We start from the raw sequence: 26152 nt of genomic DNA, 5'->3' as shown, positions 1-26152 counted from the left end.
TACTGTCACGCAACAGAACTGTGCCTTTCTTTTACATGGCCAGATCTGATTTCAGGAGGTAGGGGGGGGAAATCATTAATACAATGGAATACCTATTTAAAACGTCAGTTTCAATAACCTATACCCATCAATGAGACATTTTATACTTAAGAAAGGTTTCTGTGTTAAACCAAATCCTTTTGCATTATCTGCAATTTCAAACCATTCCATTATAGGCTGCATTAAACAATAAATGTCAGGACCAATAAAGCCTGAAATGGGCCACATTCCTGATTGGAATAATAATAGTGCAGCTATCTATAGCAGGGCTATATTTGGCTTGGTATTTTATGTTATGCACCAACAGTAAGGTTAATGGATAATTTGTAGAACAAAACCAACAGAAACAAACAAAAAAGATTTAAAGTAGCGTGGTTGGGAGCCCAGTCTGTTCCATGCTGTCTCTTAAATAGCATCATTGAGCCTGCTCTCACCATATGGCAAATGCCTCACCAGTAGGTACTCAGGTCCATAAACCTCCATTGAGTACAATGCAAGCTTAGGGGGTCCAGCACCTCAGGATCTGAGAAGCGAAAACCTTTTTTCTGTTTTGTCATCACCATAGCTATTTAGTTACATCTTTGGAAGGAAAGCCCCCTTCTTCTTCTTCTTCTTCTTCTTCTTCTTCTTCTTCTTCTGCTGACATTGCATGTGTATCATCTCATAGAAATGGTTCTCTTAACTAATTCCTCTGTTTGTTAAGAATGTATCTGAATGAATTTGCCTTTTGTAGAAATGAATGCTAAACACAATAGCTCAGCCGAAAGCTCCATGTATGCTCCATTGTGAACATAAAGGTTCTGGGTAAACAGGATTCTTCAGAACTTCAACAACAGAGGAAGATGCATGTGTGGAGCTATAGGGAAATTCTTGTACACCAGGAGCTCCTAGACTGGGCCAACAGCCTGTGAAGTTCCATTCCAATCAATGGAACTTGTACTCACATCATAACCATGTCAAAGGAAACCATTGTGCATGCACGCAATACACTGAGCGCATCCACACATTTTGAGTGCAAAAAGATATTTGATGGTTGGTGCTGTAACTTTGCTCTAGCAAAACCTAAAGAAAAGTAAATACTTTTCTGTGCACACAGATCTGACATGTGTGAACCTGGAGGGGATGCCTAATTTTTTTTTTTTAGAGGAAAAGAGTACAGGTTTTATTAAGAAAATTGTTGCAAGTTGCCCATGATTAAGCTCCTTTTCCAACGGCTCTTCCCATCCTTATTATTATTTCCTCTGAAATATAAGAACACCAGTAATAAGGAAATAATATATCAAATGGGTTTTGGAAAACAAACAAACTGGGACAAAACGCTTTCTACCACAGTAATGGTCAAAACGTACAGTATGCGTTAAGCTGGCCTCTCATACTGGACAAGGCTTTTGTGGGTACTGTATATGCATACATACGACGTACATCTGCAAACCAGTTACTTTGCTTGCAGATTCCTGAATGTAATGAAGTAGATGTGTGAGAAAAGGGACATGCCCAAAACGTATCTCAAAGACAAACACAGGGACAAAGTCTGCCTTGACCATTAAAAAAAACAAAACACACTTCTCACTTTGGGCACAACAGACACATATGTGAAGGAAAGAAAGCGGCTAAGCAGAAGTGAGCATACATTAAACAGAGTTGAAATCAAAGGAGTTTTAAGGGAATGAATTCCAGAAAATGAGTTTTGGAAGAAGACAGAGGGCATCAGATAGGCTTCAGTGTGTTCTGAAAGGTTAAGGATGGGAAATTTTGAGGAAACCTTGGAGTAAAAAAAGGAACGTAGACTTTAGTGACCTTTCTGTCCTCTTTCCATCATATATTAGCAGCATTAATCCACGTTGAACTGCACTCTACTTTTTGCAAAGAAAATTTACATTTTAAATACGAAATTTCTCTCCAGTTATTAGTAAATCAGGGAAATGGGTTTACAAGACACAAATAATTTATTATGCTAATATTCATTATTTCTTAATTATGTCTTCATCACTGAAGAAATTGATTTGGCGTTTTCTTAGCCATAAAATTCACCTGTTTCATAGGTGATACATGCTTAAGGAGTCTGACCTATTCTTTCATATAATACTGGTGAAAAACCTAAGTTTGGCCAATTCAAGGACTTTAAATATAATGCATTCCATTCTAATACTGGACCTTTGTCTGATATTAAAAATTAAAAAGTCTAAACCATGAAGTCTTCTTTAGTATGGTGTTGCTTAAACTGAAGCTTTTGTATCCTGTTTTCAATAGCAGACTACATTTCCATAGGAATTGTCAAGTATGCCTCTCTGTATGCCAACTATTTTACATTCAGAAATGAATCATTCATGGCAATGTGTGTTCCTTCTGCACTGTAGCCTGTGCCCTGCAATGATTTGCCTATACTTACTACACTGTACAATAAAATTTGGCAGTGTTCTGTTTTCTGCTTTTAATGGCATTTTCTTCTCTTTTGCTCTAGACAGTTCACTGCACTTTGTTGTCAAAATATGGCTATACAAACTGAGACTAGTACAGCTGAAAATCAATATTCACTTTGTAAGCAGCAATGAAATGAAGCTGAACTTTAAATTGCACTCTGAAGCGGACCTGTATTGGGATTTAATTCTAAATGTACACGCAGTAAAGGCTCCCCATGTGCTTGATTTAGGCAGGCAGGGCTTGCTATTCTGAAGCATGTGTCTGTATTTCAATAAGAAGAAGGGGAATCAAGATGGCCAGAGGCAACACTAATTCCATGCCACCACCCTAAAACAGAATTGCTTCAGAATATTCTGAAAAGACTGATAGTTGAAAGGAATAGAGGCTGCAGAAAAAGCTCAAGCACATAGTTACAACAACAACAAAGCAATTCATCTAGGCCATGCAAGCACTCAGGTGTAAGGCTAGAAAAGAAGAGAGAGTAGAACACAGAAGTGTTGTTTTAAATGTGCAGCATCAGTTCTCTCTTGACAGCTGGATTTTCCTAGGTAGTGTTTGGCGGCATCCCATCCCCAATCTGAGCTGCCAGTTGTAAGTGGTTCGTCCGGCAACAAAGCCAATGCTTCTTCTTGGGCCATGCTGAAGAGTAGGACAGCCAGCACGCTCTCTCCCCTCTAGAGACAGGGGATGTCACCTTTGGAGAGAGAGCAACCTCCACCACTTGTCAGGAATGAGATCTTGGAGTCTTACTTCCAAACCTGAGCCAAAGCCGTCTTGAAAGCTGCAATAACACTATAACAGTACAGTAAATTGTAAAAGACACCCAGTAATGAGCTGAAATGGATTTGTCTCTTGGATGTCTAGGATGGGACTGAGATGGATTACACTAGGCAATAGATCCTGCACTTTTAAAACGTGAAAAAGTCAGAACATCACTTACAATCAACAGTTTATCATTGCTTTATACTGAAGAGAAGAGTGTGTGTGTGTGTGTGTGTTTAATAGATATATTTACATATATGTAATATAAGAAATTAAATATGTCCTCTTATGTGGATTATAGTTAAATAGTTCTAGCTAATTAACTAAAACCAGTGGACTAATTCTGTATACTATGCATCCTTACTAAATTGCTTGTCTTTGATTAACCGCTTTCTTAAATCTTTTTTGGGTTATGCTTAGCCTGTATACTGGAAAATGGTATATAAAAAATAAAGTTGTGGGGGAGGGGGGAAGCACTGGATTAATTTGGACTAACTTCATTACCGGCAGATAGCGGAGTTGAAAAGGATGCACAATAGTAAAATCAAGAGCAGAACATAGGTTCTTTCCTAGTTTAGCAAAACATTTTGAAACATATAAATTTAAATGTTTATAGATAATTTATAGCAGTGATGTTTTTAAAATATTCTGAATGTTGCCTCCATAAAATAAATCTGCATGTTTATATTTAATGGAGATGTGTCCTTCTCTCAACTAATGTTATATAGGAAATGAATTGTCTAAAAATGAAATTGACACCAGCATTCTGATTTGAGTGTCACAGTATTCCTTCAAAACCTTACCAATATGTAAACACTGAAAATGTATAAACCATATGAAATTATCTCACTAACCTCCAGCAGGAGGAACAACTTGGTCAAGGAGTTTCATACTAGTTTTCTTCCAGATTTTCTTTATAACTGCCCTGAGTTCTTCATTTGCTTGCTCTAGGTTTCCTAGAGAGAGAGAGAAAGAGGGAGGAAGAGAGAGAGAGAGAGAAAGATAGGACAAATTGGACATTTTATTTTAGAAAACAAAGGAATAGAAATTAAAAATGGCAATTCCATTTCATATTGTTATGATGAGGGCTGAGGCAGGGGTTTCACAAATACTTCATTACTTAGAAAAGGCACTTTTAGGGGTGAAAATATTTGCCCATTCAGAGTGAGGGAAGGAAGCATGGTCCTCATTCTGATTTTGCTTTGTGATATCAACACATCTGATTGGGTACATGGCATCATCAGAAATTTTATTCAGATGGAAGAGAATGGGCAGTACTGCTGCACTCCCACTGATTCTGTTGTGCCAGTGGGACCCATCGCTAGTAAAACAGGAAGTTAGCACTAGCTGTGGGTCCTGTTTGTCTATGGGCAGCATAGGATACTGCCCAATACCTTCACTCTTATTTGGCTTTGTGTTGTTTTACATAGAGGGGCCCTACTTAACAATTTGTTCTTTTTTTAATGGCTTCAAAGCTATAGATGAGTGAAAGACATAGCTGTGAACAAGGGGTGTGTAAAGTGTGCAAAAATAAGCAAGGGTAGGTTTTCATGAAGTCCTTTCCCTTAAAAACAACAAATAAAACATCTCCTTTTTTCTCAAAATGCTATATGGGTGGAAATTTTCTACAGCCCCGATGATTGAAGTTTTGTTAGGAAAGGCAGAGAGTAGTTTCAGAAAATCAGATGATACATGATACATCATATTTTATTTATTTACAATATTTATATAATATAAAAAGACATTAAAAGTACATTTTAAAAGAAACAAAGTGCAAAAGTGGTTGTTAAGGGATGGCTTCCTGGAACAACAATGTTTTCAGGAGGCACTGGAAGGAATACAAAATTGGCACCTGCCTGACCTCCAGAGGCAGGGAACTCCATAGGAAAGGCGGCCACCACACTGAAGGTTCTTCCCCTGGTGGACTCCAATTGCATGATAGGTTTATGTGGAACCACCAGGAGCATGCCCTCGGATGGCTTCAGTGACTGGGTGGGTTGATAGGGCAGAAGTCTCTCTCTCAGGTATCCTGGTCCCAAGTTGTTTAGGGCTTTGTACACAAGTACAAAAACCTTAAACCTGGCCTGGCCACAAATAGGCAGCCAGTGCAGTTCCTTCAGCAATGGAGTTACATGCTGGAAAGGGGCAGCTCCAGACAACAGCTCTAGGTTTCTGATGACATAAACATAAACATTTGGGATGGAAGGCTCTGCTTCATGTTTTATAGTACATTAGTTTATATTTTTCTTGTGTGAAGTTTGCTATCAGAACAACAGATTCCACTCTTGTCTGTATTCTTCTGAGTGAACAGTTGACATTTGTTAATAGTGACAGCTCTACAGTGTAATGAGAATCCAATGTATGGGGGAGGGTGTCTAAGACGGGAGCTGGGATAAGGCGTATCCACTGGAATCTCTTTGAATGGCCATAACCTTATGGGATTCCCTGATACATGATGCTATCATGTCATAATTGAGTTGCACCTGAAAAAGATGACATGGCTTCAGATGTAGTTTGCTTCTGAATCATTGAAAGAACAGTGCTTATAGAGGACTAATTCCTGTAAAGAAAGTTTACATTTGCACAAAACAGAAAATGCACAGGCTGGGATCCAGATAAGATGGATGATACAAGATTCCAGTCCATGGTACTGGATGGCTTGGGGCTAATGCTGTCTCTTCTACATCTGAAGAAAGACAACAAGACAATTCTGCATGTCATGTTTGACAGTTCAAGAGATTTTGCCTTATAACGCTTTGACAGTAGTTATTTCCCCACAAGCCTGGGATTTGGGACAAGTAGCTTAGTTGGGAATACTTAGAAAGGACTGTGTGTACAAACTTTTACATTCAGAAAGTCTACAGGGTTGACCACTAGGTACATCAAGTTCTCAGTACAGAGTAATAATCTGACAAAGGAAAAGTACTATGGAAATATGCATCTTATTCTCTTACCTTCTGTTTTAATCTTCAGGGCTGTTCTTACTAAAGCAAATAAAGTAGCATTAAACATAACAGTTCCATCACTGTTTAGGGGCATGTTCATGGCTACCAACCTCTGCAGATGTTTAAGAAATAGACAAATACAAAGAAATCTCAGTTTATGTTTGTCAGACTTTGGGGGAAATATACATGCACATGAAGAGCATCAGATAAAACACATATGGTGGAAAATTACAGTCAACTAGTCATTAGTGGTCAAAGGATTTATGAGCCCTCTGACTACCAGAGGCTTATCCTATGGCTGTGTCTGTAGTCGAGAGAAATTCTGCCTGATACTAGATCAAAATCTATTGTAGACAATACATGGTTTATACTTCACAGAAAACTAGCCCTTTAAAATAGCTGCCCTTAGGGGTGGGGGTATATATTTGACACAATCAAAGTTAAGCACTTTTAAGTCCCATTTCTTTCAATTATGAAATGTTTAGCTTACATTCATGTTTAGCTCTATCATGAAATTAATGGGATGTAAATGTGCCACTTTGAGATGGATTAGATCCACTGATAAATTGCCCCAAAATAATTGCCCAAAATAAAATTGTTTGGGATTGGAGGACTAATAAAAGTCTACGGCCATACTACCCTGAACGTTCCCGATCTCGTCTGATCTCAGAAGTTAAGCAGGGTCAGGCCTGGTTAGTACTTGGATGGGACTAATCATGATAATGACTCCAGGGGTTTGTCTTCACGGCACTGTCTTGGCGCTGCTCCGTGGCCAAACCCTGCGCTCTCGCTGGTGCATGGTGATAGCAACTTGTAGTAATGAGGAGAGGCAGTGTGGATTTTCCGGCGGCCATTAGGCTTGCCACGCCTGGCCCCAGCCCCTCCCCTGGCTTCTGGTGACCAACAGGAGGTCACCTTCCACCTGGGAATGTCCCCAGAGTGGCTCCAAGCAAGGACAGACTGGCAGAAGAGCCAGGCTGACCTTGCTCTGGCTGGAAAAGTCGGGCTAAGTCCCCTACTTTTCAGGGGCACATCTTTGCCCTTTTGCCCCAGGGTGGCTTTGAATCTGCAGCTGCATCATCTAACTGATGCAGCACAGATTTGGAGCCACCCTGGAGCAAAGAAGACATCAAGACAGCCCCCAGATGTCTCTATTTGAAATGGCTGTGCTTTTGTTGTGAGCCTTGCTCTGATTCTAATTACACAAGTTCTGTTTCCTCCCCCATAACCATCTTATTTATCAGATGGGTTTAAACAAGAGGGGATGGTTCTTTCCATCTCACATTCTTTGTAGGCAGTTTAGGGACATTTGACTTGTCTCACCCTAACCCAAACAAGGTTTGCAAACCATGAATTGAAAACAATGGTTTCCTCTAGAAAAACAAACAAACTATCTGAATTGGAGCATATGGCAGCCGGGGGGGGGGGGGTAGAGAAAAAGGATGTGCCAGCACAAGGTGTGTTCATGTAGCATCTAATCCTTGCTTGGCATTCAGTTTGAACCAGCCCAATATATTAAGTGTTCTACAGAAAGATAATGGTATCATGACCAAACTGCATGCAATACAGTGTCCCACCAAGAACCAGCAAGCAGCCTGCACTGTTAATTACAAGGACTTGGAAGATTCTACATACATAACATAGCTCTGGTTACACAGGTATAGATGGGGTTTGTTCACTTTCTCTTCAAAGCCGATGAGCAAGAGATTACATTTTAGCTAAACCTAGACTCTTCAAAACTCCTTCTTACTAGAATTTAGAACTAGTTTTAGAAGACAATCCACATTTTGTTCTAAATCAGTGAGCCAGGACAAGAACAGGAGGTAGGCATTTTCTTTGTTTGTTTGTTAGTAAGATTGAATAGATACTGCTTATAATATTGGTGAATCTAGCTCCTTGAATTTACAAGAGTCCCTTCATTAGCAAATTACATTAGGCAGAAGTATTGACACAATAAGTAGTAATTGTTCTAAAAGGCAGAATAGCCTACCTTGCACGCAACTCTGTGAGGACATAATTTACCAAAACCAAGAGGAGGCTGTATGCGTCGCAACAAGGTAACAACGTCAAGGTGTTTTATTCTCCCCCTACAAAAAGAAGTACGGCATTCACTTAATAGTTCCACCTGACTTTAGATTTTGGTTCTTTTGCTCCTCTGTTAAGCACAGACTGTAGCACAATAGCAAGTCTAACTTACTTTGCTTCAGGATCATATTCTGACCATATTCTTTTAAATTCATCTAGATGATGTGGACCAAGAATAGACCAATCACGTGTCAGATAATCAAAGTTGTCCATGATGACAGCCACAAAGAGGTTGATAATCTTAAAAACAATTTAAGGAACTATTTAAGAACGTTCATATTAATATGAATAATGTGAATGATTAACAACATTTTAGATTATGTGGGCGTAGATGTTGCTGTGTGAGAGAGATTTTTAAATATATACATCAAATTATAATCTCTGAAAGATTCAGAAACTACATGATCAGTGCTAGTCCAAGCCATGGTGCTGCCAAATGGAACCAGATCCTCATGACCATGGCTAGGTCCAACACTTTAGAAAGTCTTGCTATACCATACAGACACCAGTTCCTGCCTTTATCTATCTACCACCCCCTCACCCGTTCCATGGTACTGCCTAAAGAAGACAGCTTGACCCTGCTGCATAGCCGGATCAGCCCTGTATGAGATATGGATATAAAACATTTAAGTTCTGATGTCACCTATACCTTCTGGTATTGTATACCATCAATACCAGAAATGATACACAGTTGTCAGTTGCTTGCTTTTTTTTGTAGTCCCCCTGCCCCCAACCCAGTGTTGACATGCTTCCAATCTCATATTTAGACTCAGCTATTGGATGAGAGAGAAATGAAATAAGTAATAAAAATTAATAAATAAATAAATAATAGTGAAGTGTTTTATCTAAATGGCGGGTAATGCTAACCATGGTTAGCTTTTTATTTATTTATTTATTTATTGCATTTTTATACTGCCCAATAGCCAAAGCTCCCTGGGCAGTTCACAAAAACTCTCTTAAAACTCTGATTGCAAACTATGGTGAAAGCTAGCCATAGTTAGGCCCTGTTCAGACAACATGCTAAGCCATGATAGTTAAGTATTTTGAGCTAACCATGCTAGCTTAGCATGTTATGTGAATGGTATTTTCCTAACCATAATGGCTACATAACCACAGTTAACCATGCTCACTAACCACTTGCTGCAAAAGAGTTAGCAGCACTAACCGTGGCTTATCGTTTCATCTGAACAGACCCGCGAGGTTAAACATAGAGCTCCTTGGCAAGAGCAACCAAAAACAGTCCTGTTACTCCTGCCAGATCTCTATCGTCGAAATGGGTGACCTCACTCTTAGCCATTAGCAAGGCCGTCCCTGTCAATGGAATTGTATTATCTTGGTTCAGCCCAACAATGCGGTTTTGGGCTGGTTTTTTTTTTTTGTGTGTGTGTGTGTGTGTGTGTGTGGTTTTCCTGAAGGTTAAAAACATGGCTGCTACAGCGTGGCCCCTGTAATGGCTGCCTATGGCTGCAGGCAGCAAAGGCCTGTGATGGCTGCTGCCGGGAGTCTGGGCTACTGAGGATGCTGGGATGCATGAGGGAGTGGCCAGAGGACTGCAGGATTCTGCCTGATGGTAGGTGGTTATGGAGTGGTTAGGTTAACCACACTGTAGTGGTTGGTTAAGTGGTCATCTGGCAACAGCACACGTAGTGGTTAATATTAACCACCATGCAGCACGGTTAGCCTAACGACCTTTCCCCAAGTGTTGTCTGAGCAGAGACAGTCTCATAAGATAATTAGTAACTTAGGATGCAATCCTATGCATGTTTAGCCAGAAAAAAGTCCTACAACTCCCAGCAAGCCATTATGGTGTTTCTTTTGCATTTTGGCTCTGCCCCTTTTGCCTTTGGACCTGGTTACCACTGGAATGCAGGTCCCAAGAGTTTCTCCAAAATGTAATTTCTCCTTTGGTTGAAAGGGGAATCTCAGCAGGTGTCACTTGTAGAACCTGGTGAAACTCCCTCTTTATCACAACTGTTAAAGCTGCAGGATCCCTGCCCTCTTTTGTATAGCTCCTGCGGCTTAAACTGTTGTGATGAAGAGGGAATTTCTCCAGGGGCTGCATGCATACAAGCGACACCTGCTGAAATTCCCCTTTCATATCAACTGTAAAAGATACAGGAGCCCTGTTCTCCTTTCCATATATGGTCACCTTATCATATGATTGGAGGCAATTCTTAAGAGACTCTGGCCCCAGGCCATTTAGGCTTTAAAAGGCTAGAAGTAAAGTAACACACAAGTAGTGTTTGTTACAAGTATGAGACAGCTTCTTAGGAAGGTGGGCATGTTACATCTGCCCTGGGGTTCTGAAGTGTTTCAATCTGAGTAGATTGCCTTTAGTTTTATAATGAAAATTGCAGCAACAGCGAAACAAACAGAAAAAAAAATAGAAAGAAAATGCTACACTGAGCAAACATAACAGTCTTGAATATGTGCCCTTTAAGGAAACACATTGCCTTTCAATCACCTTTAGTCAGAATGTTAAGTCAAAAAAGCCATTGGATAAAAGAAAAGGGGGTGGGGAGAAGAAGAACTACAGGCACAATCCAGTGGGAAAATCTTTCTGCTGGATTGAGCTCTGTAACGACCCAATTCCCATGATTGCTGCAGCCCACTGGGGCTTTTTGAAGCCACTGTTAGTTGTTGTGCATGGTGGGCAACTTTTGAATATTCAAGCTGCAATCGCACCTTGTTGTGTCATCTGAACCCATGGGTCCTGGGAGGTTTGTTAACCACACCCTTGCCAGGCTCAGTCTTCTCCTAAAAGCGGGTTTATGACCCCCACCCCTGGAAAAAGTGAAGTACCAGTTGAAGGGGAAGGATTGCAGTTTGAGATTGATAAACGAATTATCAAGGAACACCTAATTTCTTTGAACAAGTTCAAATCTCCAGGACCCGATGAACTGCATCCTAGAGTAATAAATGAGCTAGCCAAAGAACTCTCTAAAGCACTGTCCATTATGTTTGCAAAATCACAGAAGACAGGTGAGGTGCCGGACGACGGGAGGAGGGCTAATGTTGTCCCTATCTTCAAAAAGGGCAAAAAGGAGGAACCTGGGAACTTCAGTCCGGTCAGTCTGACATCAATCCCTAGGAAATTTTTGGAGCAGATTATAAAGATGTCAATCTGTAATCACCATGAAAACAATACTGCCAGATTTACTTGATCTCATTCTTTATCAGGTAACCTCCCTTGTGGATGTGGGAATGCTATGGACATAATATATCTTGACTTCAGCAAAGCTTTTGACAAAGTACCACATTACATTCTGATCAGTAAACTAGCTAAAAGTGGGCTTGATGGAACAACTATTAGGTGGATTCACAGTTGGCTACAGAATGGGACTCAAAGAGTACTTATCAATGGAACCTTCTCAAACTGGGAGGAAGTAATGAGTGGGGTACTTCAGGACTCAGTCCTGGGCCCAGTGCTCTTCAATATTTTTATTAATGACTTGGATGAGGAGGTGCAAGGAATGCTTATCAAATCTGCAGATGACTCAAAATTGGGTGGGATAGCTAATACCCTGGAAGACAGAAACAAACTTCAAAGTGATCTTGATAGGCTGGAGTGCTGGGCTGAAAACAACAGAATGAAATTGAATAGGGGTAAATGCCAAGTTCTTCATCTAGGAAAAAGAAACCAAATGCACAGTTACAAGATGGAGGACACTTGGCTCAGCAATGCTACAAGCGAGAAGGGTCTTGGAATTGTTGTAGATCACAAGCTGAATATGAGCCAACAGTGTGATGTGGCTACAAAAAAGGCAAATACTATTTTGGGATGCATTAATAGAAGTATAGCTTCCAAATCATGTGAAGTACTGGTTCCCCTCTATTGAGCACTGGTTAAGCCTCATCTTGAGTATTGTGTCCAGTTCTGGGCACCACACTTCAAGAACGATGCAGACAAGCTGGACTGTGTTCAGAGGAGGGCAATGAGGATGATCAGGGATCTGGAAACATGTCCTATGAGGAGATACGGAAAGTACTGGGCATGTTTAGCCTTGAGAAGAGAAGATTGAGGGGAGACATGATAGCACTCTTCAAATACTTGAAAGGTTGTCACACAGAGGAGGACCAGGATCTCTTCTCGATCCTCCCAGAGTGCAGGACACGGAATAATGGACTCAAGTTACAGGAAGCCAGATTCCCGCTGGACATCAGGAAAACCTTCCTGGCTGTAAGAGCAATACTAGGGAGGTTGTGGTTTCTCCCACACTAGAGGCATTCAAGAGGCAGCTGGACAACCATCTGTCAAGGATGCTTTAAAGTAGATTCCTGCATTAAGCAGGGGGTTGGACCTGATTGCCTTATAGGCCCCTTCCAACTCTACTATTCTATGATTCTATGAGGTTTGGATGATACAACAAGCCACAGTCATAGCATGAATATTCAGAATGGCCACCTGCATTTGCCACAGCCCACTGTGACTTAAATAAGCCTCATTATTTTTTCAGCACATTGCATTTAAAATCCCTATGTGAACCTTGGACTGGATTTTGCAGCAAATATCACCTATAAATTTTACTCAGTGGAACTCCATGCCACAAGACATGAGTATTTCATAACTCATTTTATAGACTTTTCTAATTATTCTACAATGACTTTTCCTGGCAAAATATCGCCCATTCATAAAGTTTCAGGAAGTTCCAGTTTCAAGACTCACCAAAAAAGCACACAACATATAAAAACTGATGAAATAAATAATGGCAAAATTGCTTCCACATGTGAATTCCTCTCCTGGGTTATAATCAGAGTCTGGATCACATCGTTTCCCTGGCATACAAGCCAACATGATCTCCTGCCAAGCTTCTCCTGTGGCACATCTTTAATATGGAACAAAGCAAGAGAAAATTAGCCAGATAGCATTGTTTCAATTAGAATTATGGTATTATTACTATTTGGTGACAGTAGCCCCAGACAATGTCATGCGAGGGTACAATTCAAAGGTTCCATGTGTGTACAAGTGCACCAGGGGATGAGCATACACAGCCACTATCACCCTACCCTAGCAACCACACAGCTCTTGGGATTGATACATATGCTCAGCACACCAGGGGCTACCCAACACACCAAGGGTGAACCAACATATCTCAGTTCCTACCCATGAGACATTAGCTCACCCAGCCCATACGCACCCACCATCTCAGTGCACACCATTTGCACAATGAGAAGGAAAAAGGTCTGCATGGTGGATACACTGGCTACTAAATGCACTGACTACTCACAGTGCACTGTGCCACCAGGTTGCTTATGAGCAGCAATGGAGGGTGTGTGGAAAGAAAATGGGTAGGCCAACTCAGCCTGACCTTCCGCCTCCATTTGCTGTAGCGGTGGCATAACTTGCACAATGGCCTTTGGCAACTAATATACTAGCGGGAAGCCAGTGCATGTGTGCCCTGGTCTATCCCTTCTCTTTCTCTTCCTGGTTAGTAATTGCACCGTGATAATGTGCTCTGTCCCAAATGGCCTGCAAGTGCTTCTGGGCTCAGGCACAGTGGTCCACTGGTCCTTTACAGCAGGATATTTACTGATGATTAGTTCAATGGGAAGAAGAAAATCTGAAGACAAATTTGTGCTAAACTGTTTTTAATCCAGCTGAAGTGAAGGTGCATATTTTCACTCCTTTTAGAATTCAAAGAACTGTACATATGGAATTATGATCGTTCACCCATCAATATTTTCAGTGAATTGCAGTGAAGGGGTGTGTATGTGTGACCTGCTCAGCTTGTAGTCCATGCCTAGGCTCTGCTCTACAAGCAATGCACAATAGTCTCAGGGACTTCATAACAGTGCTCTTTATTACTACAGTACATGAGAAAACACTCTGAGGAACTGCATGGTACCCTGTCTCAGTTCCAAAGCCTGCACTAAGACAGTGGGAGAGGCCCCACCGAAGTCTTCTGCAAGAACTAAAAGTGACAGGTTCTCTTAAAGAAATATACGCACATACATACATCACAATCTGCTATAGTTTTCATACATTGCACTGCTTCTACAATCAAATTCACACTTGCATTTCCATAAACACATGCACGCTACACTGCACCTCCTTAAACATACACACCCCAGCAGACTGGTTAAGAACAACACACTGCAAAGTTGTCATACACTATTCTAACCCCCCTCCCCCTCAACACACACAAAATGAGAACCACACTGTGCTACTTTGCAGGACTGGTGTAACCCACTCTTTCTCAGCCACATCCCTCCAATAGCAGTATAATAACGATGAACTTTATCTGTGTGGCTTGCAAAGGGCTCTAGCAGGAAGACCAGAATGATCCACCTGATGGACCACCAAGGTACATTCTATTTTCCACTGGTTTATGACAACTGAAAATGAACATTAACTTCACTCTGGAAGGAACATTATGCCAAGTTTAAACTTTAAGACAAAATGGTAGAACCTCTGTAGAATCCACCAATGTGGGGAAGGGAGGAACCTCCACAACATTTTTTAAACTCAACTATCAATACCAACAGAAGAAGAAATAAAGTCTACCGGAAGAGAAGCAGCACCGCTTGGGGAAAAGTCTGAAAGTTGTTGTTCCTGTTAATTTGACTACCATCCCTCAGAGCAACTTTGCCAAATACCTGAAAAAGGGAGAAATGTTGTTGCAGCATTAGTTTGTTTCATCCTCCAACAATATTGATAGTAAGAAAGTAAGAAAAGTCTTGCTAATTAAGGCCAGCAGTGAAAAGCCTGTAGATCATGAAAGCAAAGGCCACCTTGTTTGAATCCAGCAACGTGAATTCAGTGGCATACTGAACATTCAGCAGCCATGGATAATAGTTGTTGATATTTATTTATTTGTTGCATTTTTATACTGCCCAATAGCCAAAGCTCCCTGGGCGGTTCACAAAAATTAAAACAATTCAGTCTAAAACAAATAGTATAAAACATGATATAAAATACAATATAAAAGCGCAACCTATCCTCCATGGATTTGTTTTATGCCTGTTTTAAGCCATGCAGGCCATGGGCAGTGGCTTCCACAAATGACTAATAGCTTTGATCCTAACTTTATTTCCATGAATCAAACAGAGTTTGTATTCTCTTAACAGGGGTTTCCCCTGCATCTCCCTGTGCTCCCCTCCCCAAATCTGCTCCTGGGGCTGGGGGGAGGGGGCTGGGGGTGGTGTGGGATATGGCACAGGGGCTTCAGATGGCAGAAATCACCAGCTCCCTTTTCTGAACATAAGATTGATGTAGAATGTAGATGTGTGTGCAATCTATTTTATGTCCTTATGTGAATGGTTTTACACTTTATACTATATATTTTAATGGTATTTTTAAATTTTGCGAACCATCCAGATTGCTTCAGCTATGGATGGTTTAGAAATATAATAAATGAAATTAAACGAATCCAAGCCTATGTGCTGGGCAAGGAAGTGCTGTCTTTTCTCCATTCCGAACCTACTGCCTATTCATTTTATGGGGTGGCGCTGGCGTTCTAACATTATACGACGGAAAAGAAAAGAAAACATGGAGAAACAGGCTGTGCAAGAGCAACTAGGGCTGGACCTTGGTGCCAAAGGCACTGCAATCCCCCAACCACCCATCCGCCCAACGACCACTCAGAGAGTGGCAGGTGATGGAGGCTGTGGCAGACAGGCCTGGCATCAGCACCTGGTCTGGATGAGCATGCCAGGGCCCACCAGGGACTACACTGGTCACAAAAGCATCCTTCCCGTCTTTAAAATATTTTATAGTTAGGGGGCATGGTTAGAGATGCTCATTTTAAAATATTAATGACCTCTACAACAAAACTAAGCTTATTCTCAATCAAGTGTGTACAGCATCTGGGCAGCAGAAACAAGCACCATTTTATTCCACTAGTCATGATGGTGATATGATTTAAGCAAGTTAAAATGCGAAAGTGCACACACTCAGATTCTTCCTTTCTTTTTTCAAAAACTAGGGATGGCAAACAGGTTTTTTTGTTTTCTTTTGCTTTTAGCAGGGAAGAAACAGCTCCTATCACTACCAAGAAACATTTGTCATCTGGCCTCACTTTTAATTTTATAAATCTCTCTCATGTGGCCCCTTGGTTATCTTTTTCTAGAATAAAAAGCCGAAATGCTACAGCTTTTCCTCAAAGGGTAGTTTCTCCAGTCCTTTGATCATTTTGGTTGCCCTAATTTCCACTTCTTCCAGCTCTACAATATCCTTTTGAGATGTGGTGACCAAAACGGTACACAGTATCCCAAATGTGCCCACAGCATGTATTTATATAAAGGCATTATGATATTGGCTGTTTTGTTTTCAGTCCCTTCCTAATAATCCCTAACATAGAATTTGCCTTTTTCATTGCTGCCACACACTGGTTTGACACTGCCACTTCAGACTTCATTGGTATATGTGTAAAATGAACTTTATATTTACTTACACGGAATGTCATTTGCTATTTTGTTTGCCTATTTATCTGGTATGGATCTCTTTGCAGTCTACTTGGATTTTCACTGTCCTGATTAACTTTATGTCATCTTCAACATGGTTACCATACTGCTCATCCCAACTCTGTGCCATTCATGAATGAATTAAACTGTGTTGGTTCCAGTAAAGATCCATCTGAAGCCCCAAGACTTACTGCGTTCCGTTGTGAATACTGTGTCTATGCCTATCTCTAGTTCCTGTTTTAAGAAATTATCTAATGACTGCTAAATTTACCCAGGAGCTGTCGGTGAGGGAGTTTGTACAAGATTAGTCTTATCTACATGAGTGTTAATATTGTCAAAGAACTCAAAAAAAAGTTGTTGAGGCAGGATTTCTCTTAGTACAAGCCATGCTGTTTCTTCCCTTTTTTATATACATTTAATAACTTTATTAATAGTTTTCACTAAGTTACCTAGGACAGATGTTAGTGTAATGGTCCTACAATTTCCAGGGTCCCACCCCCCAAGATCTCATATATGTGGCAGAAATTTTTTAAATCTTAAGCAAAACATGGCTATTGAAACATTCTGGCTGTTGCATTTCAAGCAGGGGTGCGCAACTTGTGGCCCTCCAGATGTTTTTGCCTACAAGTCCCAACATCCCTCATCATTAGCTATGCTGGCTTGGTCTGATGGGAATTGCAGGCGAAAACATCTGGAGGGCCGCAAGTTGCCTACACCTAGTTTAAGTCATAGTCATGATTTCTGAAGATCTTTGGCGGAGGTATGTTGATTTTTGATGTTGACTACTGTGATCTTGAGCAGCTCTCATTAATTTTAGTGGTGCTGAATCAGAACTTCATGGCTTGCAAGCGCCACATTGGGGATCCCTGCTTTATAAAATCATCATGACAATCACTTTATTCTAAAAGGAACATTGTTATGAATTACCTGCATTCCAATAACCGCATAGATGAAAAACAACATTGCTATCAAAAGAGCAACGTATGGCAGAGCCTAAAATGGAAAACAAAAAATTATTGTAGATCATGGTAACTTATTTCTCTGTTTGAAGCTATTATGTATGCATTGTACAGATAAGTTTGCTTACAGTTTTCAAACTACTCTGAAACTGATTAGACTGTGGTGCAGTGGGTGGTTTGGGAATGGAAAGTGTTATGGTCATTTAAAATGCTATGAACACACAAAGCTGCATTGTACTAAATCATGCCATTTGTCTGTTTAGCCCAGTGCCATGTGCTCTGTTGGGAGGTGGCTCCAGGGCAGCTGTGCACAACCTTTTCGGTCTTGAGAGCAACATGAGATGCTGACTTGGGGGTTGGGATTGGAGGCTGCACATCTATGGTCTCCAGGAGAGCATCCCAGGGACCATAGAGTTGCTTGGAAAAACCCCTTCCAACATCTGAGACAGTGCTCTGGCCTTGGAAAGGGGAGTTGGAGATCTGAACCTCCTCGCACACATCCTTGCCCCTGACATGGAAAGAAAAATGTGCTGACTGCCCTCTGAGGCCAGAAAAGTGACCTTGGAGGAGGAGGACAGTGGCCTTCCAGTGGGCAGGAAAGGCAGTAGACTAGAGAGGCGAGGATATGATATAATGTTAACGGATACAAGTTTGGAGTCTTCCAAGCAGCGAAGGGCTAATCAATAGGATTGTGCTCTCAGAACTTTGCATATCAAAGAATGAGTAAGCCCCACCTAGTTTTAATTCTGTATCTTGAAGAGAAGCATCAATTGGGAAAGCATCAGTCACTTCCTCTTCCTAAAGATGCTAAAAGCTTCTAGCTGTGAAGCCATCGTATAAAAGATTACATCAACAAAAGGTGCACCCTTTGGGGCCATGTTCACATCAGAACTGGCAGATTGCAATCGCATTTCATATCTTCAGTTTACCACTGCCAGCATCAAGTGAGGTTAGATAGCTGCAGTAGCAAAAGGGTATGACATGCTATATCAGATTAACGTTTCCCTACCCAGCAAGAATTCTCAGTCAGCACAAAGTGAAGACAGACTGAAGGCCAAACTACATGTTATGCCGTTTTGTGCCATTTTAGATCCAATCATGCTGGGGAGGGAAAGATCAGCCTCTCCGCCCATGTGCTGTGTTTCTGGTAAAGACCCTCCTCCTGCACCTGTAATTAATAACATGTATCTACAAGCTACACATTAAGTGTAATGAGTAGTTTGGCCCTCAGAGCCATAATTTTACGCAAAAACTTTAGTGAAATAGTTAGCATTGAAAATGATACATTATTCTAAGGCTCCAATCCTACTTGAGAACAAGTCCTTTGGAACTCAAGGGAACTTACTTTGGAATAAACATTTATAGAATTAATACATATTGCAACTATTATGGTAAAAGCTGATATGTTTCAGCTGCCTTTTTAAAAATTGGTTAATTTTAAAGTTCCCAGGTCCATCCTATTCAATAATAATAATTTAAGGTAGGCAATTGACAATTAACACTGCTGGAATGGAAGCCATAATCATTAACCCTGGAAATGACACCTCTCAAGCCAGCTCACTATCTCTCAGGTTCAGATCCCCCATCTGTAGTAATGGGAACAATGACTACCTACCTCACCTGATTGTTGTGAAAACGAATAAGGACTGCAAAGAAATGTGCACAGTTGTGTTCTTGTGTGCTACATCTATGAACATAAGTACCGTTCTGCATGTGTTGACATTGTGACTATATACATCCACATCCAATGACTGAGTCTTTTGATGCAAATGGAGAGATGTATCTGGGGCCTCCTGGGCAGTATCCAACAGTGCCATTCCAGAAACTCAAATAGTGCTAGTGGAGCTCCACCAAATCTTACAATTGACAAATGCTTGCACATGGGCCCCTCTTGAAAGCGGTTGTGCAAGAACTTCAGTTGGATTCTCCTCTTGCACATAGTTCGGAACCTAATTTCCGCTAACGAAACATCATTTGTGCTAGCAGAATGACACAGTTGGATACAGCTCCCTGTTGTTACACATGACTAGGGGCCAGTTATTCATACTGCATTGTATTTTGACCCTGAAGAGAACCCAGAATTTTAATTGTGCTAACCTGAAATGACTTAATAAATGTCCACAGCAAAGTTCTGATCCCTTCACCCCGGCTAAGGAGCTTCACCAATCGCATCACTCGGAAAAGCCGGAAAAAGGTGATGGAGATTCTTGCGCTGTCTTCGCTGTTCTGAAAGGGCATTATCAAGAAATCAGACCACATACAATGGAGGACATGCAACATTTCAGGAAAAGAAAACAACAACAAATGCAAAGGTGAACAAGGTAAGATTTGAAAATGTATCTCTGGAGCCTTTTCAGCTTTATAAGCATGATATGACAGGAAAAATTACATGCTAGCACACAGGACCTGTAGAAATGCTTCACACATCACATGCATTTCCAAGTTTTCCAGTTTGTTAATAGGGTCATGTTGGGTTTGTCTGTAGTAGAGTTTGATAGGCACATTGACAACAAAACCAAATCACTGCATACACCTTTCTAGTGGGACAATTATGAAAAATACAGAAAAACCAGTGGAGAAAAGAGACATGGCAAAAAGAATAAACTCAAGTAGAGGAACAATCACTGGGGTCAGTTTACTAATCTTACCCCAGACTCATCAGTTGTGACTGTTTCAGTTGGCTTTGGCTTTAAAAAATTAAGAACATTATATATTAAAATCAAATCAAAGACCTTGCAAATTAATTCAACTTGACAATAAAGAGGGCACAAGGAGAGTCTCCATTAAAGTTTGATAATTTGATGCTGATTGAAGGGGCCCCCACAAACAAAAGGTTGTGCTTCACATATGCCTTTAAACATCGCAGTTTACATTTCCAGCTGAGCTGTGTTAGATAAATTGCACGCCCGCTATCATAAGTGAGAGAACATTTGTTATAGCTGAATGGTGTGAATGTACTAAAACAGAGAATCATGTTACGCTTCTGCCTCGACCATTAGCCTTCAACTGTTGGGTTGTGACTGAGTCACAACCTGATATAAGGTTGGTAGCAGCAGCAACAACAAAACCATCTTTTGGAAGAAGAGAAGGAGAAAAGAGAGGAAAGTAGAAGGACAAACAGAAGAAGACAAATATATGTAAATCTAAGGGGGAAACAATATATAGCATATGCACAAATTTAACGTGAGTCCCATGTTGCAATTTGGGTGAAATGTGGGTTGCCTGGAAAGGTGGAAGGCCAGTAATATAAACCAACTGTTGTACATTTGATGCCTGATTACAGATGAAGATTTGACGAATTAATGCTAGTCACTTACTGGGCCATTTTTTTTTTTATTATTATTATTATTATTATTATTATTATTATTATTATTATTATTATTATTATTATTTTGCACAATCAAATAAGACATCATGGCTTATTTAAGCCATGGTGGGCTGCAGCACATGGCGGTGTTTGTGGGTGGCCATTATGAATATGCAAGCCGCAGCTTACACCCAGGAGGCAGGACTTGTGTGAGGATTAAACAAAAGGAAGTACTTTTTTATACTGCACATAGTGAAACTATGGAATTTGTTATCACAAGAAGTAGTGATGGCCATTAACCTGGACAGCTTTAAAGGGGATTAGAGATATTCATGGAGAATAAGATTGCATCACTGGCTACTAGTCATGATGACTATGTGCTCCCTCTAGGATCAGAAGCACCATGCCTCTGAATACCAGTTGCTGGGGTACACAAGCAGGAGGGTGCTATTGGTCTCACGTCCTGCTTTTGGGCTTCCAGTGAGCATCTGATTAGCGACTATGGGAAGCCAAGCGTTGGACTAAATAAACCTTTGGTCTGATCCAGCATGGCTCTTCTTATGCCAAGAATGAAGTTGCCTTGCTGTGCTTTCAAGTCTCCTTCTGCGGTGGTAGAGTGGAAAGGGTGGGAACTCTACAAATGTTAAATTAATTTCAAAACAAGGAGGAACTGTTAAAGAGATTTCAGATGACATAAGTAAGTGGAGGCAGAGGAAAGTGTCACATTATAATAGACAGAAAGAGCCTGTGCCGTTTTGAGTATCTTTAGGTGAGATGAGAAGACGTTGACCGGATTTTATTAGAAGAAAAGTATGCTCTATAAAAAATAATAATTGTTGCACTGTATCACTATCTCCTAAGAAGAGCATTTCTGTTGAGGTTCCATCCAGCCTGGGATAGGAAACTTGCAGTATCAGCAAGGCTTCGTTCGTGCATGCGTGTGTAAGTAGAGTGGTGGTGGTGGTCAGGTAAAGAAACACCAAATATGAACATTTTATAGTTATATAGCAGGGGTGATTGATCCGGAGGGTAGGAAAGGGGGGAGTGCCTTTTTCTTTCCTGTTTCCTGAAACTTCACTTTATATTGCAGGGACAGGCGGGTTTGTTGTTGTTGTTGTTGTTTAAATCTTATGGCATGCACCCCCTAGCCTTAATCCATTGTTCCAGTAGATTTGTTATAAGATATGAGGGGATTGAAAAGGTCAATTTCTTGTCACTTCCTGCTCTCCATCCCCTCCTTTTTTCAACTGGTATTCTGAGATTCTCTGTCAAACATATACTTGCTGTCAAATCCAGTCTGTCTGAGTTCTGATTCATTTAAGCCTTTCCTCCTCCCTTGGGGTGGAAGTAGGAGCTGCCCATAGAACACAGTGAAGATATCCAGGAAATCCTGGAGAAATCCAGAACCTGGAAGTTCTATCACCATAGAATGGGGATGAAGTATTCTAAATTTCTCATCTTTATAGGCTCAGCTGCTATAGGGCTCAAGTGAGATCAATAATTTGTAAGACATGCGAGCCCAAAGGTGCACGTCAGATAATTTGACAATTGTTGTTAAAATGTCTTTTTCTTTTAATCTTCAAACCAACATACTTCTGTGTGCCTAAGGAATCAGCTGTGCATGTGGAAACCATTACTATTTTAGGGTGGCCCAGGTTTACTTCCAAACTGAGAAATACGTGGTTGTCTGAGTTTGATATCAGAGGGAATGATTAGAGCAATTTATAGGTGGCCCAACTTGAGGCACAACCACAGTCAAAACACAAGTAATTTTAACAGATTTGCTTTCTAAGGGAAAAATCACATGTACATAAAAAGTGAATTTAGTAATCTGAGCACTGAAAAAGGCAATTCATCCACAATGGAACTGCTTGATGAGGAAAACATCATCTGATTTGTGCATAATAATTTTGTAATTATAAGGCACTCAGTAGTCATATTGAATCATACTCATCTCTCTATTTAATCTAATTTCACCCAATGGCAATTTATCCCTAACATCTCATGCCAAAAAAGGATGAAACTGTTCATACAGATGCATAGTTTCTAATTAAACAAATAAGAAGTGATCAAAATCCTGCACTGGTCTGTATCTATTTCAGACAATTAATAACCTATCCTTCCACTGAACCTACAGCACTAAAACAGTGTTAAAACAAGAAATACAAAGAACAATATAGAAATGGCAATAAAATAATAAAACGGGGGAAACCAAACTAAGCTAATTCTGAACAGTTGCATCAGTAGAACTATAACATGATTGTGAATAAGATTCCATGAGCTAAGCAAAATCCTGATATAGCAGCTTCATCGTTCTTGGTTAGTATCTGTGTGTTATGTGCGCTAATTAATCCCAGCACCGCCATGCACTAATGGCCAGTTTTACACATCAAGCCGTACTTGTGCCAGTGAAGGAAATCTGTATTTCTCCGGACCTAGTACTACTACTACTTTTTTTATTGCTAACATTATTTGTTTGGTGCTTTAGTGCAAACCTGGAACTGCAGCAAATGGACAAAGCCAGTTTCTTTCCCCTTTAGCAAAAGGATGTATCTTGCCACCCAGATTGTACAGGCTGGGCTCTGTAGTGAGATTATAGACAGAGAGAGTTGGATGGGGCTTTGTAGGCTATCTAGTCCACCCCGCTCTGCTCATTACAAGAAATTCAAACCTAAAGCAACCCCAGGTGATGGGTTGCCTGCCTCTGTTTGAAGGCTTGCAGTGAAGTCCACCCACCCACTCCCTCAAGTCATGGAGTTTCTCCTAATGTTCAACCAAAATCCACCCACCTCTAATTTAGGCCTGTTAGATCTAGTCCTGCCCACAAAGCACTGTAGACAATTGGGGACAAGTAAAGGACCAGTTCTTCATCACCCCTTTTGGCAAAATAAATTAAATTAAATCATTTGTTTGCTGGAATGTGCAGCCTGCAGGGGTTGGAGGATACTGGATGCACTCATGACCCTATCCAAAACCACACCCACCAGAAGTAGAGACTACAATAGAGAGAGAAAGACACAGAGAGAGAGCATGCTCTCAGAAAAGTAGATCTTGAGACTTATCCACAAAGTTTGGAAATTTGCAGGTAAGAATAAGATGATGAACAGATTTTCTGAGGGGAATTATGTTGGTTTACTTGAAGCCCTTTTTTACTGTAGATGCATTTCCTGCTAAGCAAATAACTCATAGGTCCACTGGATAAGAACTATAAGATAGCAGGCAGGTGTCAGGACTTGAAGAGCAGCAGCCAGCAGTGCAGTTTGAGTTCTATCAAGAAACAGAAGGGAAATGAGCTACAATGGCAAGAAAGCCTCTTTATGCCTATAGACTGGAACAGGTCGGTTGATATTTGCGGAAGCCAATAAAGACTTCTCGGTCATGTTTGCTGGTCTGAGCAACTAGGAGAGTCTGCTATTGCTGACTATAGGCAGCCTTCATCTTGCCCTAAGCAAGAACTAAGTCTGACACCAAGCAAATCCTCCAGTGCTTTCTGAAATGTTAGCAGTCCATCAAAGAGGCAAAGTAAATGACTTTAAAAAAAAATCAACCTGCTCTCTCTTCTACACCACCATGGCTTTTACGCTTTTTTATTTTTAAATCAAGCAGTGTAAACACAAAGTGAACATGCTCTTCAAGCGCCCTGCAATAGCCATCCAAACTGTTTCTCAGCTATGACATGCTAAGCATTACAATCAGTTCTTATAAGGCCAAGGTGTACACGTGTCTCATGATGGCATTTCAGAAATCTTTTGACTAAATTATTCCAGGTAAGGTGAAGATTTTGTAATTACTCTCAAAAGATGTAATATCATCAAAGCCATTAAGCTAACCAAAAGAAATTGGAATGTGGTATGAAATCTGCCCCCTAATTTATTATTATTTATCTGATCTTCATAATATAATGTTCACAAATAACTCAAATGTTTGCAATATATAATTCAGCTGGAACCATGTAGATGACTAGAGCCAGGGGTTTTGTGTGTGATGTGACATTTCCTTTAGACAAAAATGTGAGCAGAAATACAAAGATATGTTATGGCCTTTAACAGACCTTTGGATCTGTAAATTCTTATACCGTATATATTCACTTGCCTTTAAAAATTTCTACAAATAAAATGAACATGAAAGCCAGTTAACACAACAGAAATGAATGAAATTCAGCACTATTGAATGATCAATTAAACAAAATAAGCACTTGCCAAATATAGATATATATTTGTTGCTCTAACACAATACAACATTTGTATTATAAAACATCTCAAACACTCTTAAGTTTTCATCTGGTGTGGAGTAGTGGCTAAAGTACTGGGTTTACATGTGAGGAAACCAGAGTCTAGTTTCAGATCAGTAATGACATTTACTGTGTGGCCCAGGAGAAATTACCATCACATAGGGTTGTTGTACCTCCCTTAGTCATTTAATACAAATGCAACAATGACATAATTCTGAAGTGGTTTGGCACACACATTGGATTTTCTACACATGGTCTGGGCTTTTCAGTGCTTCCCACAGCAGCTCCTTCTCAATTCTCTCCCACGTTTTGCTGGTAAGTCAGTGATCTTTCAAAGAAGCTACAACAGTTGGAATGGAATCCCAGAGAGCCCCAGTGCACACACAGACATGTTTGTGTTCATATTTATAGAGTTCTTTGCATTCCAGACACAGATTTTCAGTTGAAGGCATTTCATATATTGCAGGACTAAGCATGCCAAAAGCACAACTGCAGTAGCCTTATTCTGTGCACCTCTTCAAGTTGATATATATTGATTGATTTATCTAATCCTAGAGCATCACTAATATTATAAAAGTGACATGTATGTTTATTATGCTACTATCATAATCTAATCTAATATGTCTATGAGAGGTCCAGGTCAAAATGCTTTTCATATTAATTAATAACATTAACGTTTAGAGTAACTATGGATCTTCATATAGTTCTACCATATACTATTTATTGATATACCATATGTTGCCATCTTACAAATGGATACTGCCATCTTGGTTATGTTTCTGGAAATATACCCATTTCCAAGGCCAGAACTACACTACTGCTTTAAAGCACTTTAAGGCGCTTTATAGCAGTTTTGACAACTGTATATGGAGTGTGTCCTGGGCCCCAACAGTTGTCAAAACTGTTATAAAGCGCTTTAAAGCAGTTGTGTGGATCCTGCCCAAGAATGCTCTACCACAGAGCCATTTTGTTCACAACAGAAATGTACAGTTAGGCAAAC

The 26152-nt window shown here is 40.4% G+C and overlaps 1 protein-coding gene across 1 annotated transcript in view; it reads right to left on the bottom strand.

Annotated features, from left to right (window-relative positions):
* CACNA1D (calcium voltage-gated channel subunit alpha1 D) overlaps nt 1-26152 on the bottom strand; it is a 256993-nt gene that overhangs the window by 51264 nt on the left and 179577 nt on the right. Inside the window, exons 33-41 of the mRNA XM_063121273.1 lie at nt 20263-20301; nt 19712-19840; nt 17583-17648; nt 14758-14849; nt 12919-13078; nt 8365-8492; nt 8158-8254; nt 6177-6279; nt 4077-4178 (exon numbers count right to left, since the gene is read on the bottom strand). Of these exons, the coding sequence (XP_062977343.1) occupies nt 4077-4178; nt 6177-6279; nt 8158-8254; nt 8365-8492; nt 12919-13078; nt 14758-14849; nt 17583-17648; nt 19712-19840; nt 20263-20301 (916 nt within the window). The remainder of the gene's footprint in view (nt 1-4076; nt 4179-6176; nt 6280-8157; nt 8255-8364; nt 8493-12918; nt 13079-14757; nt 14850-17582; nt 17649-19711; nt 19841-20262; nt 20302-26152) is intronic.

Source organism: Elgaria multicarinata, chromosome 3 (assembly GCF_023053635.1).
Source record: "Elgaria multicarinata webbii isolate HBS135686 ecotype San Diego chromosome 3, rElgMul1.1.pri, whole genome shotgun sequence".
NCBI classification, from domain to species: domain Eukaryota; kingdom Metazoa; phylum Chordata; class Lepidosauria; order Squamata; family Anguidae; genus Elgaria; species Elgaria multicarinata.
This window is presented reverse-complemented; position numbering and strand designations above follow the sequence as displayed.